The sequence below is a fragment of the Poecilia latipinna genome, unplaced genomic scaffold, assembly GCF_001443285.1.
Source record: "Poecilia latipinna isolate Pla-1442-1.1 unplaced genomic scaffold, P_latipinna-1.0 Scaffold2667, whole genome shotgun sequence".
Classification (NCBI taxonomy): domain Eukaryota; kingdom Metazoa; phylum Chordata; class Actinopteri; order Cyprinodontiformes; family Poeciliidae; genus Poecilia; species Poecilia latipinna.
In genome coordinates, this window is record NW_015115283.1 from 1 (window position 1) to 16,663 (window position 16,663).

A 16,663-nucleotide genomic window follows, 5' to 3' on the forward strand; every position below is an offset into this window, starting at 1 on the left:
AGGCTCTCGCAGCGCTTAGCTGCTCGGGCCTAATAATGAAGAAAAACTGAATTGCATTTTTGTTTTTTACCTTGACCATGTGGTGTTTCTGAAACAATCTGTTAGAAACTTTGACATTTTGCACAAACATATAGTCAATATGAAACAAAACAAAACAAAACAAAAAAACAAACCAGAATGGATGAAGCACATTGTCTACTTTTCTGTAACTTACTTCTGCCTGATCAACGAGAGTAAATCAAAAGCTGTGCATGAGTTTTAGACTCCAAATTAAAAGCAACAAGCTAAAGGAAAACAATGAATTGTGTTTTTTTTTTTTGTTTTTTTTTTTTTTTCAAACAGGACCACATGGTGTGTCTGTAACAAAGCAGAACTGCTTTCTCCCTTGGCTGATCAGGGGTAGGACAGCAGTCAAGCACAAAGGGCCAGCTGACGCCTTGGCTTTTCACTCATCTCCAAATCCCACTTCCTCTCTCACACAATACCAAAATACATTCATGATATGCTTGAACTGCCACCCTGCAGAATGCACGCGCAGACACACACACACACACACACACACACACACACACGCACATGATGCGCCCCACCAAATTTATACTCACACATGCCTGTGTGGAGTGCTTAATGGAGGAGGAGAAAAGGAGGATTTCCATGTCAGTATTGTTTGGTTGTGTAATGATTCAACTGTCCTTTTTTTTCTTTTTTCCCCAGGCTAATGAGTACTCGCTCCCTGTCCTGAATTCCAGCCTGGACGAAGTCAAGCCCAGTTTATCCTCTAGCGCCAACCCAGACCTGGGCCCCAGTGTGTCGCAAAGCTACCCTGTAGGTAAGATCAAGTGCCACATTAACAATATGCCTTTACAATGCCAAACTGAGAGGGCTGGAGGCGTAGAGATGCACCGATCTGAAAATTCGTGGCCGATTACCGGTTGCTGTGAAGATTTGACCTGCTGAAACTGATCTTAGTTTAGTCTGATTTTATTTTTTTTTAAAGAATATTAATACCGGAAGGAAGAAACAAATCAAACATATTCAGTGAAAGTCAGAGGTTGAAAGCTCATAAGAATAACACTGCAGTATTCTATCGATATCTACTAAAATCTCTCTCGTTGTGGAAAACACAGATCAGTCTTAAACATTTTTTAACATTTTCTGTGCTTCATCTCACCTGATGTTAAACATCTGAGAACATTCTTCACTAAGTATATCCACACTCGGGTGTTTTGTTTTCAGCTTCATCTATTAGCACTTTGTTTTGTGCTGTTTTTTTCTTTAATACTTCTAATATGAAGCAGTTGTAACTTGGAATAGACTCAATTGCAGAACTTTTGTTTTTCTCTTGAAACTCTCGTTGAATCACATTACAGGAAAAGACTATCGTTTTTGTTTATCTACATGCTGGGAGTCTTGCGGTGTGTTCACAGATTGGGGAAAAACATAGGAGTTTTCAGTTTCTGACAGGTCAGTCTCTGATCAATGGCATTTTTTTTTCGGTGCATCTCTATTGAAAACATAGAAAAGTTCTACATATGATGAATGCTGAGAAATGCTGTGTGACAATAAAGACGAACCAAAAATTTAAGTGTGAAGGCTTTTTTTAACGCCGAGCTGAAAAATGCAGCAGTGGTGTGCTCAAATCTCAGCAGCTGTCCTTCGTCCAGTTTTTTTTTTTTTTTTTTTGCTGAGCAAGCAGGGCGTTAAGAAAGACTGGGAGCTTGTTCAGTCACCGCTGGACAAGGACCTTTGGGTGTCAGCATATCAGAACTATGACTGTGTATCAGAGCAAGGTCTCTGGGAAAAATGAAAAAAAAAAAAAAATGAGGCACTGTGGAGGACTGTCAGCTGCTCCTGTGATTTTTTTTTCTTCTTCTTTTTTTTTCACGAGGAGGCAGTTTGTGTGGCTCAAAGCAGGAGTAATGTGCTTCGGTAAATACGCTCTGGCATTTCTGCCGCCTGACTCTAACACCATGATCATTTATTTCACCCTCCTGTCGCTCCTTTGCTCTGCTTCTTTCCCCTCCTCCTCCCCGTCGTCGTCTCCTCTCCTTGTCACTGTTAATGACTGCCTGGCTAATTGAAATATTGTTCCGTTGTTGCAGTGTTATTACCAAGAAGAAGGTTAAGTTTACTGAAAGTTTACGATGACTGTCGGCGGCCCCGAGATTAATATACGGAGCTTTTATTAAAATTCATATAATTATGCAGCCACTATCAAAGGCAATGGGTTTTGTGTGTGGTTGTCTGGGTGTGGGGGGGGGGGGGGTGATTGAAAATTACAGCAGCCCTTCTTCTCAAATGATAGTTAGGCGGTCTTACAGGAAGAGAAAGAACGCTTTTCTCATTAATATGTGGGAGGTGGATTTCTCCCCTTGTGAGGTGGGCCCCTCCTAGGAAGAAAGCTGTATGTTTGTCCTTTGTGCATGGTCCTGTAGAAAGCAGGCCTGGGTCTGCAGGCAGCTTTGTTTGCACCTGGGATATTTTAGATGGCCTCTGCAGAAAGTCTCCCCTTACTGCTTCACCAGGTGCAAAGAGACAGGTAGAGGAGGGGAAAAAAACCACAAGGTTGTGATCACATCAGCATGCTGACCTGCTTTGGTATTAGTAAATACACCAGGCGAAATAAGTGTTGCGTATATATAAATATATGTATATATAGCATTTGTCATGTAAATATATATTTTCTACAGTGCTGTTAGCTTTAAATTTACACCAGATGTCTGTAACTACCCAAGTAATATACACATACAAAGAAATCAATATGAATTAGTCCACAAATCAAGCTGTGTTTAATAAAGCAGAGTGGCACAGTTATTACAAATTTAACATGTATGTATATATATATATATATATATATATATATATATATATATATATATATATATATATATATATATATATTTAAATATATTTAATACTTGTTTGGTCATAACTTGAATGCTCAGGTGTGAATTTTAACCACTTTTCCAGAAAAAAATACACATATATATATATTGGCGCCAATTCTCTCTACTCTAATTTTCATTTTGAATTGGGTGATTGGTCATTCTTGCATCTTTAATTTTGTTTAAACCATTAGGACTGTCCTTGGCTGTATATTTGGGATCCTTATCTTACTAGCTTCATCTTCACGTACTTACAAAGCAGTGCGTTGCTCCATTCAGCCTTTTCTCAACTGTAAAAACATCTGAAATAAACATACAGCTTCACACCACAATACTTACACCTGCAAATTCCACTGTTGGTATGGCTTTTTGTGGTGATGTGCAGCGCAAATCTTTCTACAAATTAATCTGCAATGACATCCAAAGAGTTGAGTTTAGTTCCCCTCTGAGCATGTTATACTCTCTCATAACATGCCTACTGATCTGCGTATCGGTGTGTAAATGTGTGCGCGTTTGTGAGTGCGAATGGGTGAATGTGACTCCAGTGTACAGCGCTTTGAGTGGTCGAAATCATTGGACAAGCGCCACATAGGTTCAGTCCATTTACCATTCTCACTATCTCACTGACATGTCTAATTGTTCTGCAGCAGACCTCAAATGCAGACCAACATGCCTTTTCTTCAGCTGTGGAGCATTGTGCAGTGATTGTGCAAAAAGGCCATTGCAGTTGAGTGCAATACTTGCTATCTTAATGGAGAAACTGTACCTATAATATGTCTGACGCTCGCCGCTAGTTGTGCGTTTCTCTTGGTTAACCGTTACGAAAATGTCTTGAGTTCTCTGACAAAAGTCTTAGATGGAGTTCTAGTTAGTGGCTGGTGTACGGTAAAATTATATTCTTTCTACTATGTCGGGCTTATTTAGTGTGAAATAAATATGTCTGTAACCAAATCCATATTAATCTTTTACAAAAGCAAGATCGCTAAGACCTTGAAAGAGCTCTTTGCTGTTGCTCATCGCAATCACCAGCTGACAGTAAACATAACGCTAGCTATATACTAGCATGTCTCTTGGATTTCTATGCATTTTCTTCATATTTCCAGTACTTAGTCCTGGTGCCATCCCACTTTATTACAAATAACCTGATTCATGTACTACATTGTTCTGATTTATTTGTACATGCGGATTACTTGAGATGTCCTAGACATCTGCGGTGAATTTCGTGTCAATATACCCATCAAAGGCATATCTGCAAGGGAAAATGTTAAGTTTATCCCATTCCTTTCTATGTTCTCACAGGAGGCAAGGAAATAAAGCATGCAGAGGTCAAGCTAATGGAACAAACATTGCTGTAACTCACTTGGTAATTACTATTTGGTTAGTGGCTCCTCTGCTTGGTTTTTCCCCCTTAGTGCCTGTGTGGATAATATGTGATATTCAGGTGTGTGGTCTCCCTAATGACTGAGTATTACAGTTTACTTGCCAGCGATAAGCTTACCAGAGGAATTTTAAGCTGTGCAAAAAAAAAAAAAAAAAAAAAAAAAAAACAAATTTTTTGTGGCATTTAGGCTGAGATCCAATTTCAAATTAATTGTGTCTTTACGGTGGAAGGAACTGGAGAGTATGTTCATCCTTAAAATGTTTTTTTTTCTTTCTTTTTTTCTTAAACGCCAATTAAAAACGCCTGCAGTTATTGATCTTGTTGATTTTATGCCCTGGAATTTGCATAATCTATTACAATATGAATGATTCATGAAGTGCTCGTTGCCAGAGATTGGGATTCTCAGTGAACTGAAAGAGTTGAGAGATAGAAATCTTTTGTGTCCTCTGCTTATCCTATTAAGGTTCAAAAAGTACCTCCAATAAGAAAAGGGATTTAAGGGCATTGTGCACATCATCGAAATTCAGAGGCAAGAAGGCACTTCCATTAAAAGTGTGCTTTTTTCTCTCTCTCTTCCTCTCCTCCACATTAATTCTGCATTACCTGCTAAATAGTCCCTCTTACCCCATAAAAACACCAAAGGGCTCCATGAATATGTGGAAAGGACAATTGCATATTGTGAGGTAATTTCTATTGTTGATATGGGAAGTCATTTCTTTGATGAATTCCCTTTCGAGAGACGGATTTCATCTCAAGAGCTTCTTATTCTTGTTCATTCAGATTGCTTAAAATTCAAATAGTGAGGGGCTGTGCGGGAAATTGGTGAATAGCCGAAGGAGGAACCCTGAACTTTTTTTTTTTTGTGTGCGTGTTTTTCAGAAATAAATGAGGAGATGGGCCTCGATATGGCCAATTGTCCACTATTTGAATAGAAAGTTTCAGCATTTTCCTGAAAGCAGTCGGAAACTGGCTGTTTTGTTGATGGCGGTTCAGACTGGAGGTCGGCACTCGGGTCGGCAGTGAGTGGTTTCCCTTGTTTTAAACACCTTCACTTGGTGAAGTGATTGTTTGTCACTTAGAGAACTCAGTCTGTTGGATGATTTAAGACCAATGCGATATAATTTTGATACAACAATGTTAAGATTTTGTTATGTTATGGCCTAAAAAAAAAAAAAATCACGGGAATGATTGTTGAACTCACGGCTGCCCAGACGACAATCACTGACACCCTCTACAAGAAGGGTGAGCCAAAAACTATAATTGCTTAAGAGGCTTGATGCGCGCAAAGTGCTGTATCTAAGAATGTTAATGAAAAGTTGAGCAGAAAGGAAATATGTGGTGGAAAAAGAAAAAAAAAAAAAGCACACAAACAGCGAGAATAACTGCAGCCATGAGAGAACTTTGATGTAAATCCCCTTCAAGAGTTTGGGGGAAATTCACTGCAGCTGGAGACGGAGCTTCAAGAGCCACCACACACAGACATATGGAGGAGAAAAGGCTACTGTCGCCTGAACAAAAGAAAAAATGTCAGCGGCGTCTTACCTGGGTTAAGAACAAAAAGGCTCAGCATACCGATGTCCTTTTTTTTGGGGGGGATGAAAGTCGATTTTGGATTATATAAAAAAAAAAAAAACAGGTTAGAGAATTTGGAGGAAAAGTTAAGGAGCACCAAATTGCTGTAGGTCCAGGGAAAAGCTTGAACATTCACTGAGGATTTGAGGAGCCATGTCATGCTGCATCAATTCGGTAATTCCTGCAAAAGGAGCCCCAACCAATACATATTATATGATACATGTTGTCCAAACTTTCTGTTACAAAAATGATTTTTAACTGGTCTTATAATAACTTTTCTTGAGAAAACAACATCAATTGCTGCAAGTCATAGTAATAATAATAATAACAGTAATAACAATGTTACTAATAATAATAATAATAATAATAATTGAATAAATGGGTGAAATACATCATGTTGTGTGTAATGAGTCTTTAACATGCATCATTTAATTTGATAAATTGAACAAATACAAAAAAAGAAATACAACTTTTGGATGATATTCTCATTTATTAAGATGTGCCTGTATTTAAAGTGCGGACGCTGAAAGGTTCACATAAAGCATCAAGACCCAAGGAAAAGAGAGTAAACCCGCCACCGTCCTCGCAAACCGTTGGCATGTCACCCCACAGGGGAAAACGTGGGCTCTGAAATTAATGCTCATCTCGTCTTTACAAAAGCAAACTAACCTTTGAGCACACATTTGATAATGAATGACTTTCAGCTGGTGTTTGGGGAATTAAAGCAATTTGGCTCTCCAAACATTCTTTACTTAGTTGTAATTAAGTAGGGTGGTAGTTTTTTTTTTTTTTTTTTTTTTTTTGTGGGGGAGCTGGTGATAAATTGCCCCATTCTGCATATTGCCCCGAAAATGGAGGTCAGAGATTTTTGGTTGTTGTTGTAGCAAACATGAAGGTGTCCCTGACATGCTAAATTTAATACTCTTGCAAGCAAAAGAGTCATTCACAAATGACTTTGTTCATGTGCCAAATAAAGAGAAGGTCACCCTGCTTTTCCATTTGTGTGCGAAGAAACCGAGCCGGCGCAAAGCCGCAAAGCCGCAAAACCAAAAACCCAAGAATGAAATAATCTGTTTAAAGATAACATCAGGTTGATTTCTGTGTTGTTCGTTTAATTTCATCCTGAAAAAACTTCAAGCAAACTGTAGAGTGCAATATGTTTCAAACAGGAGAGCTGTATTACCCCAACAAGGTGCTTCTCAATTTGAGTCAGAAATCAACAGGTTTTTGTAAAAAAAAAAAAAAAAAAAATCTTTGAATTGATTTTGGCTGGGGAGAGATGGGGAGAGATGGGGGGCATGAAGGGGACGTAGAGGAAAATAAATAGCTTGATTTGCTGGCATTCAATCTAAGGGGCGACTGTCAGAGGAAGCAGACAGCATAAAGGAAGGCCATCTTTTAATGAGAACCTCGACACACATCTCTGTTTGTAAAAACAACAAAAGACTAGGAGGCAGCTAATGAGGCTATCATTGGTGTACAGAGAGTTCTGCGAATCTCTGAAAGAGCGCTTGGAAAGGAGGACATGAAGCAAAGCGTCAGAGAGCTTCCACCAAAAACACGATTCAGCACCGGCTGCTGAAGAACACATTCAGCGTGCACACATTTACGCTGCCCTGCAAACATATTTCAGCATTTTCAAATCTAAAGTTTCCCACGACCACAAAACTCAGTGCACGTTATTCTGACGTCTCGGATGTGCGTGAAAGATGAACTGAAATGTGCGCGTAAACGGGAAACAAACATGGTTTTTATCATTTGTCCATTCATTTGTATTCGCTTGTTTACCCTAAAGTAAAAGTGTTATTGCACTAAAGATCTGATGTAAATCTGAGTGCATAGTGTCTCATTGTTCAATCCATCATCCAGAAACAGAAGATAGTCATTTTCCCAGCACATTAGAAATTTACACTTAACGAAAGAGAAAGTTATTGGTGAAAGGAAGCCGTTATTCCTTTCAGTTCGATTCTTCGTGCATCCACAGGTGTGTCTCCAAATAAATTTGTCCGTCAACCTACGAGAAGTTTCCACAGCCGGGACATGATCTGGACTTTTCCTCATTGTGCAAATAGATAGTAATCATCCTGTATGTACATTTCTGATTTTGAAGACATTATTATTTCAATCACTGATATATTCTTTCTCTCGCTATTGTGACATTTAGCAAATAGAAGCAATTTTGGTAATTCTAGCTGACCTAAACCAAGAGAAGTTTATTCTGGTTTAACTTTAGACAGGTATATGTGTATTTTTATTGAGTGTATACACATTTCTTGTACTGCTTCGTGCCGCTCTATCACATAAAAACTGGATAAAATTCATTCGTGTTGGCGGTTGTAATAATGCAAAATGTGTAAACGTTCAGGGCCTCTGAATGCTTCTGCAAGGCTTTGGAGGCTTTGTTGTGTCACAGCAGTGAGGATGAAAAAACAAAACACTGTGTCTTAATGATGCTAGTTAAGTCTGAGTGAAGTGTGGGTTGACCTGGAAGTATTGATCACCTGATTTGATCCACTAAATCAATATCAGGGCTTGTATTGATGAAGTGACCAACCCACATTAGCAAGTTTTTTTTTTTTTTTTTTTAGTCGGTCGTCAGTTTTCCCTACTTTTATCTCATCGTCCTAAGACTTAAGACATTGTTGTTCTTGACATAGAGGGGAGATATTTCTCAAAGAGACGCTCAAACTGATGTGACTGTGTTAAGTAAAGTTATTATCACAAATCAGCGAATTTAAGTCAGGTGTGTAAACACAAGACTTTCATTAAAGCAGCAAAGGCTTTTGCAGTAATAACAAAAATAAGGTCAGTGTGCAGACACTGGCAGTTGTTACCCTTGTCTACACACACACACACACACGCATTCACACACAAGCACACAATGGCTTCACCCCTGCAGGACCCCCCACTACAGTACTCCCACGGCTCCCTTTGACTTATGTGCACTGGCTTGTGGCTAACTAATTCTTATAATAAATGAAAGGTCCAGCATGACCTCACTCTTCTCTGCAAAGCTCTTTAACTCTCGGCCCTGGAGTCTGAGCGCTTTAACAAAAAGACACATTTCAGCAGGCACTCATACAACGTGGCCGTCGGTGCAAACAAAGGAGAACAGTTGTTCAACAAGAGGTCGTTAAACAGCTGTTTAACGTGACATTCTCAGCGTCAGACGTCGGATCTGATCGTTTACGATAATAGTAAAGAGATGCATATTATTCAGCATTGCTTTAGTAGAGAATTCACACCCGCGTGATTTGTTTTAGTTCATAAATCCTTTTCAGTTAATAAATAAATCCAGAATTACAAAGAAACAAAGACATTGTTTGAAAAAGAAAGAAAGAAAAAAATACATCTAAAAGTAATTTTAAGTAGGATTTTATGACTTGTACACCTAGATTTCAGCTGATCTTCCTGGCTGTGTTGTAAAATACATCAAAAATGTTTATTCCTGTTTATAATCCAAAGTTAAAGATAGGAATGTATAGTTTAATCAGCATAAGCTCAAGGAATAAATTGCTTTGCTTCAAAAAAAAAGTTAATTTTTCTTTGTGAAGTGACGAAAAGGCATTTGGATTATAGTTCTATTTTCCAGAAGAAAATATTCCTAATACTTTGAATTTTTTATTTATTTTTTTATAATTTGTAGCAACTTCAAAGGCTTCCCTGTCCCTGCAAAAGAAAAGCATTCCCTGAGTATGATGCTGCCACCACCATGTTCCAGAGTTGTGTCTCCTTCGCCGCAGTTTGCAAAAGTGACTTTTCATTTGAGATTTTTCTGTCTGAGTCGTTTCAGCTCATCCAGAGTTTGAACAGGAATCCCGGCTGTTTCACTCCTTAATGTTCCCCCTCCTGGCCTGTGTGTTTAGACAGACAGTAAGTCTTGGCAACTGGTTTTTAAAGGTGCTTTGAACTGAGCTATAATGGAGATTTAAAGCTTGGGATGTTTTTTTTTTTTTTTTTGTAACCTTACTGTGCCTTAAGCATCTGTGCAACTTTCTGCCTTACCTGTTTGCTGGGCTGCTTGTTCTTCATGATGCTGTTTGCTCACTCACTGCTCCTTTGAGGCAGTGACATAACATCTCCATGTATCCTGGGATTGATCCATTCCATTTTATTTTTGAGGGCTTTTTTTTTCATTGGGTTTTATTTAGGAGCAGAGGGGGGTGAATATTTTTCAGATTTGTATCTGTAAAAGAAATTCAAATCCATGTATAACTTTCCTTTAACCTTATAACTTCAAACTCATTCCAATCAAAACCCACTCACATTCATGGTTGTGTCGTAAAATATGAAAAAGCTTCATGAGCTGGACTACTTCTACAAATCCCTGTACAATGTATGCAAGAATAAAGATTTTTAAAAAGTACTATATGCTGGAAAAAAACATAATGAAGAGGAAAAAATTCAAGGAAATGGAGAAAATGTATAGAGAAATTAACTAAAAATACACAGAAACAAAAAAAAAAGATCAGATATGTGGCAAAAAAAAAAGAAACACCAGAAAGAAATAAGAAAGGAAACTTTAATAGTTCATACACTGAACAAAGGTAACCAAAAGCAATAAAAAGTAGCTCTGATAAGGACACCAAATCTAATGAAACCAATAGACAACAGCAGGACTTAGCAGTGAACTCGCTTAAATTAATCACAAAATCATTTTGCCACTACAGTTAATAATTGGTCTACTGTCATTTCATCCCGTAGTTCCTCATTAAATCTCTATTTATAGACGAGCTTCTCTTTGAGACCATGTGGTCCTGACAACATAGCAGGGGCCTCCTTTACCCCCGCCGCTGCGTGGATTGGGGTTACATGCTGGAGTCCTAATGTTCCCGCGTCCGGACAGGACAGCCGAGCCGTCGCTTTCAATTACAGAGCTGAATATCTGCAGCCGAAGAATTGATGCTGTGCAAAAAGCTCCTGAATGTTTTGGACTGTACAGCAAGGAAACCTTGTAGGGTTTGACTAACCTGGTATATTTAAACCAGCTTGAACTGGTTAGTGAGGGAACCACAGTTTATCTGATCCAAAAGGCAGCAGTAGCACAACTTCAAGCGAAACAATACTGGCTGATGTATTATGTGTTTTCTTAAGTATGAGACATTTTATAGACAATGTGGAAGGTGCTCTATAAAGTGAAATCACTGAATACATTTCACTGACAGGTGTCTTACCTACACAAAGTTTCCTTCTCTTGTGGAAAACATTTGAACATTTTCCTACTTCCATTTTCAAAGCAGTTTGTCCAATTTCTCTTATCTCTAAGGGCGAAAAATTCACAGAAGATCATTTTGACATAGAAATATTTTCTGTAAAATGGTTTTATCTCATTACTACATCTGATAAATCTTTATTTTTTTTTCAAGAAGTAGGACAAATTGGTGTACATTAACCCGTTTTGTGTGTATCTACTTTGTCTCTGCAGGCCGGGATATGGCAAACACGACCTTACCCGGGTATCCCCCTCACGTTCCCCCAACAGGCCAAGGCAGCTACCCGACCTCGACACTCGCTGGAATGGTTCCTGGTGAGTTGAAGACGGCACCACCGTTTCCCGCTATCATTAGGGTCGAATATGGTGCGGTGTCACCCTCGAAATGGAAATGTGTAGAAGCCGTAAAGCAGGGTGAGGAGACGTTAATGGTGACTTATGCAGAGAGGTGAAGAATATTGATTTCTATGTGCAATGAAAACAGTAAAAAGACATAAATCATCACGGCAATGGCTCTAAACATAGAAGCGGTGAGCAAGGAATAATTTCGATGGGAAAGAAAAATAAAATACGCTTAAGGAATGGCTACGACAGCAACACTCAATGGCTCCATCCATAGAAACACAGAGTGATGGGTACTTTCCTTAGTAAGGAGTACAATGGCTCAATCCAGGGAAAAGACGGAGCCAAACTGTTCCAGACTTACTTTTTATCAGGAAACTAAATTGGAGACAATAGTAATGGCAGGACATTGGTCTAAAAAATATTTAGGGGGGGAGAACCTGGGTTTGCTGAAAGAAATAAGACAGCGGCTCAGTTTACAAAAATGACACCTAAACATATGAGGGATAACTCAGGAGCACTTTCTATGGGGAAGAAAACAAGAAATATGCACAGTTAGTTGCAGCACTAGGTCCATCAGTCGCTCAGCTTATAAAGTTTTAAACATAGAAGAAATGAGTCCGAGGTACTTTCTATAGAGGAGAAAAACAGAGAGTGCACAAAGCAAGTGGAAGCAATGGCTCCAAAGATGACTGAGGCGAGAAATTTACAATACATCTTAATGATCCATCAACAAAAAGACTATTTCTTTACGGGTTAGGGATGGGCTGTTATATTTTTTTTCTACCTTTTGGTTTAATGATATAATTTGATTTGTTGTATATCCTTCATGCCGAATGAATTAACATACCATCAAAGTGAAAGAAGAAGAAGAAAAAATCAGGGTAAATTTACTCTTTTGAAATCAATAGATTTTACATTTACCAGCATACTTCTGCAAACAGCAACGTCCATTTAACAGCTGACAGTAAAAACGAAGCAAACCGCTCCCAGTAGCAGTCGCCGTCTACATTTATGTTTGGATTATAGACGATGAAGCCGGTAAATCACACGGGAGGAAAAGAAGCCAGACAGACCTGCTTTTACTTTCCATTTGTTCTTCTGTGGCAAGCAGCAAAGATGAGCACCTTAATCCTATGGCTTGTGGTTTTGTGTCATAACCGATTCGTCCTATACACAGCGGCTAATTTTTAGTGACAGGACCCAAACGCTGTTAAAGGAAAGCCATTTCTCACCAGCCTCGTATAAAAATCTGGCCTTTATTGTCTCATAAAAGGAAAGAAACATGTTATACAAACAGCAACGCTCACACAGACATGTTCCCAGTTACTTCCCCTGCAATGACATCCTGCTGCAGGAAGCCTGCCGAGCTCAAAGCGAAGAGGCTTCAGATTGAACACGTTAAGATTCTCCAAAGAAAGGCAGCGGGATTTACGGCAACAAATCAAAAACTTATGCATGGAGCTGTTTATGACCACTCTGTATTTATTAGAGCGGCTTGAAATGTGCTGGCCGCAGAAGAAAGGGTTAGATATCCATAAATGGGACAGGGAAAGCCACCTTCAGTGTCACATCCTGTATTGTTCAGTGTTGCATAACTTAAGTGAAATGAAAAAGAAATAAATTACTTGCTTGACTGGGTGCACACTGATGACTATCACTCTCGGCCTCAAATTGCGTCCTGTTTTGAATGACGAGAGATGAGTGCATGTGAAGTGGCATGGGCTTTGACGTATTGAAATGCTAATTGATTTATTGTTTTGTTTTGCAGGGAGTGAGTTTTCGGGGAACCCCTACAGTCATCCGCAGTATACGACCTACAACGAAGCCTGGCGATTCAGCAATCCAGCATTACTAAGTGAGTAGTGTTTGATGAGACGTAAATGACTGACAAACTTGTCTCAGTAGCGTTGGTTAGAGTTGCAGCGTACCAGCTGCCGTACCAGTCCAGCAGGTTACGAATAAGTGATCCAGCAATCATAATCCCCTATTTTATCGTTTTGAGACAAATGGAGTCTTTATCACTGGATGTCCTCATCCGTAGAGTTTTAAAAGGCACAATTGAACTGTCTGTTTCTGCAGAGCTACAAAACATGATGTAATATATAAAGGACTTTGTGAATAGGATTTGTTTTGTTATTTCTGTATGCTTATGCTTATGCTACACCAAAACTGGGATATTTATTGTTGCTTTCTGTAGGGTTTTAACTAAACCCTACAGAAAGTGTTAAATAATATTAAATCCAGCCATCAGAGAAGGATATAATATTAAGTTTACAAGAGCGAACAGAGATTTTGTCAGCAGCTTTGTAAATCGCCAACAATTTGTTTAAGTAATTGTTCAATATTCAGACTTATTAAATCGCTATACTTAGAAAATTTTCAGACCCCTCTAGCAACTTATTTTTAAAAAAAAGCAGTTAGGTACTTTTTCCTGTGTTACTAGAAACGTTTGGGTAAATATGATGACAGAGATCCATTTCTCAGACGCTCTTCAAAAAGGGAAAGACTAGAGATCATTCAGTCCAAGTAAGGCAGGCGATCTTCAAGAAAATGACTTGCCAGCATCTGCATCAGAGCAGTTATTAAAAAGCATAAAACAACTGGAACTATGACAAACAAAGTTGGGTGAGGACTGAAGTATATCTGGCCATTTTCAGATAAATAATAAAATAGCATCAACAGCAAGGATAATTACCTATAACTCTTATATAAGTGTAATGCAGTTTATTGTACGTGTCATTCATGGTCATTTATTTGGTAAATGGTAGTGAAAGCTGTAATTTGTTGTTTCAAATGGTTCATTCTTCTGTTAACTTTCAGGTTCCCCTTATTATTATAGTGCCGCATCGAGAGGCTCCGCCCCTCCCACTGCTGCCACTGCCTATGACCGTCACTAGTTACCATGGAAACCAAATCAACCTGCAGGACCACGGCCTCAGCCTCCATATTGCCCAGGTGTGAAGAACACGGTCCATTGGACACTGAGCAAAAAGCGCATAAAACGTCCCCGACTAACAAAAAATAAAAAGAATAACAAAAACAGAAGAGAGAATTCACGGATTCAAGACAACCGCCATCTTCTCTCATTACAGCTTTTCTTTGGATTTTTCTTTGGAACACAATTATGGAACAAGTGAAAGTTTGAACCCTTGGCTAATTGCAATGGTTTAAAAAATAAAAATAAAAACAGGACTCCAGACAAAAACATCCTGAATTTATTTTCCCCACCTGTGGTGCCACTCTTTTATCCATAACAGATCAATACTGTACATTCCTTTCCTCAATGGGTCCCAGCAGGGATACTGTCCACAGCTTGAAATATATCAGCAGTCTTTTTTTTTCTCTCCCCCCCTGTTTTTACCATTTGTCTCCCACTGGAATCAAATCGCAATGCACAGAGATCAAGGGAGATGAGCAGCAACCCGCGCAGGCTGTGGCGGTTGTTTTTCCAGTCCATCTGAGCAGGCACTGACCAAACATCCAGCATGAGTGGAAGAAAAAATAAAAATAAAAAAATCAATCGCTTTTGATGCCGTGAGAAGATTAGGACATGTTTTCTGTGAGACACAATCAAGATGTAAAAATGAAAAATGAAATAAACACCTGTTTGGAAATAATAGCGGGAGCCATGTTATTATAGCACCGTGGCTCACTATTTGCAAGGTTTCCAGTTAAAATATTTTTTTTTATTTCTTTTTTTTTTTTTTTTTTATAATTTGTAAAGACTAATTTGCAGACTGCTTGGCTAATGTTTGACTTGTTCTCTATTTGTCAGGAAGGTAATCAGGCAAAACCTTTTGAGTGTTTTATTTTTGTGTTAAGTTTGCACTATTTTGGAGGTTTGCAACACTGGACTGTGGTTATGCAGAAAAACTAAATGTGCATATTTGTTTTATGTAAAAAAAAAGAAAAAAGAAAAGAAAAACTGACTAAGTCTTCTGCGTCTCAGTCTCTAAAGGCACTTACAGTTTTTCAAAGCCCATCGTCTCACTGACTTGATGTGCACTATACTACTTTATGTTCTCACTTCTTATGTTTAAGTTCATTAAGTCTTTGGCATTCATCTGCAGAAGTAAGGATATAACAGCCATTCCAAATCTAATTTGTCTGGATTCACTCTGATTGGATGATTCTGACATCGAAAAGCAGGGTGACAATTTCAACTATAAATGCCTTAAACATGTGCCCTCCTAACTTTAACTCCCGCATGTTTCAGGACAAGTACATTTTATTTTTTTTTTATTTTTTTTTTTATTTTTTTCAGCAAAGCTGGAATCATTTTTTTTTTCTTCATCTGTCAATTGAATGTATTTGCGTTTGCCAAAGACTTAGTTCTTTTTAATGTTAATTTACAGGCCACCGATATGCATCATGAGAGCAGTATTATTATTATTAGTATTATTATTATTATTATTATTATTATTATTATTATTATTATTATTATTATTATTATTATTAGAAAAGCCCACAATGGTCACGAGGAAAATTATATGTATAAATTCTATGCAGTGCAAAGATGGTCATCATATGCATATTCAGCTGTAAACCTAAAGGTAGGTGGAGTTTATTTAATGTTATGTTATTTACAATTTGTTCATTTTGTAGAAGCATTTTGTGTGTGCATATGCGAGTGTGTGCGTGTGTGGGGACGAGGGTATGCGTGCGTGCGTGTGTGTATGTGTGTGTGCGATATGAAGACACTTCTCTGTATATACAGTAAGGAAAAACTGTCTTTCATGTTCATGGGTATTATCACTTTCATTATGCCGGTATCACTTGTACAATAATAAAAGTGTCTGAAATCTTTTATGCAAAACAATTTGTGTGACGTGTCTGACTGAAGCAATCAGATAAATATATCCAATCAGGAATGGTCCCTGTTCTGGTGATTCAACTCATAGATCCAGTCTCCATTTCTGTTACTGTAGATGATGATTATTTAAATAAAAAAGTCAGGGCTTGGGGGGCACCACACCCAAAACTGCAGATGAGTTGAAGGCAACATTTAAAGCACTTTGACCTGATCACTTCCATGCAACTCTGCATTTATCCAGTAACTGGTGCAAAAAGAGTCCATGCCTTGCAGAAGAACAACATTTTGTTTTAATATAGATGTAAGGCATAATCACGTAAACTATCAGAGACTTGAAATTTATAATTCTATGCGATGAATTGGCATGTGTTTTACTTTTTGAATTGAATTACTGAAAGAAATTAACTTTCTAATGATATATATATTTTAAATGGAATTCTGGATTTCTTTTTTTC

General features: G+C 38.3%; 1 protein-coding gene across 2 annotated transcripts; it reads left to right on the forward strand.

Annotated features, from left to right (window-relative positions):
• Positions 1-44: 44 nt before the first annotated feature.
• Positions 45-16,207, forward strand: LOC106938686 (paired box protein Pax-2a-like). 2 transcript variants are annotated; one of them, XM_015020817.1, is made up of 4 exons: positions 45-829; positions 11,264-11,365; positions 13,164-13,250; positions 14,235-16,207. In XM_015020817.1, exons 1-4 carry the CDS (start codon positions 577-579, stop codon positions 14,354-14,356), a joined length of 564 nt encoding a protein of 187 aa, XP_014876303.1. In that variant the 5' UTR covers positions 45-576; the 3' UTR covers positions 14,357-16,207. The 2 variants fall into 2 exon arrangements, with proteins under 2 accessions (XP_014876303.1, XP_014876304.1); XM_015020818.1 differs by having other exon boundaries at positions 47-829; positions 14,216-16,207.
• The last annotated feature ends 456 nt before the right edge of the window (positions 16,208-16,663 follow it).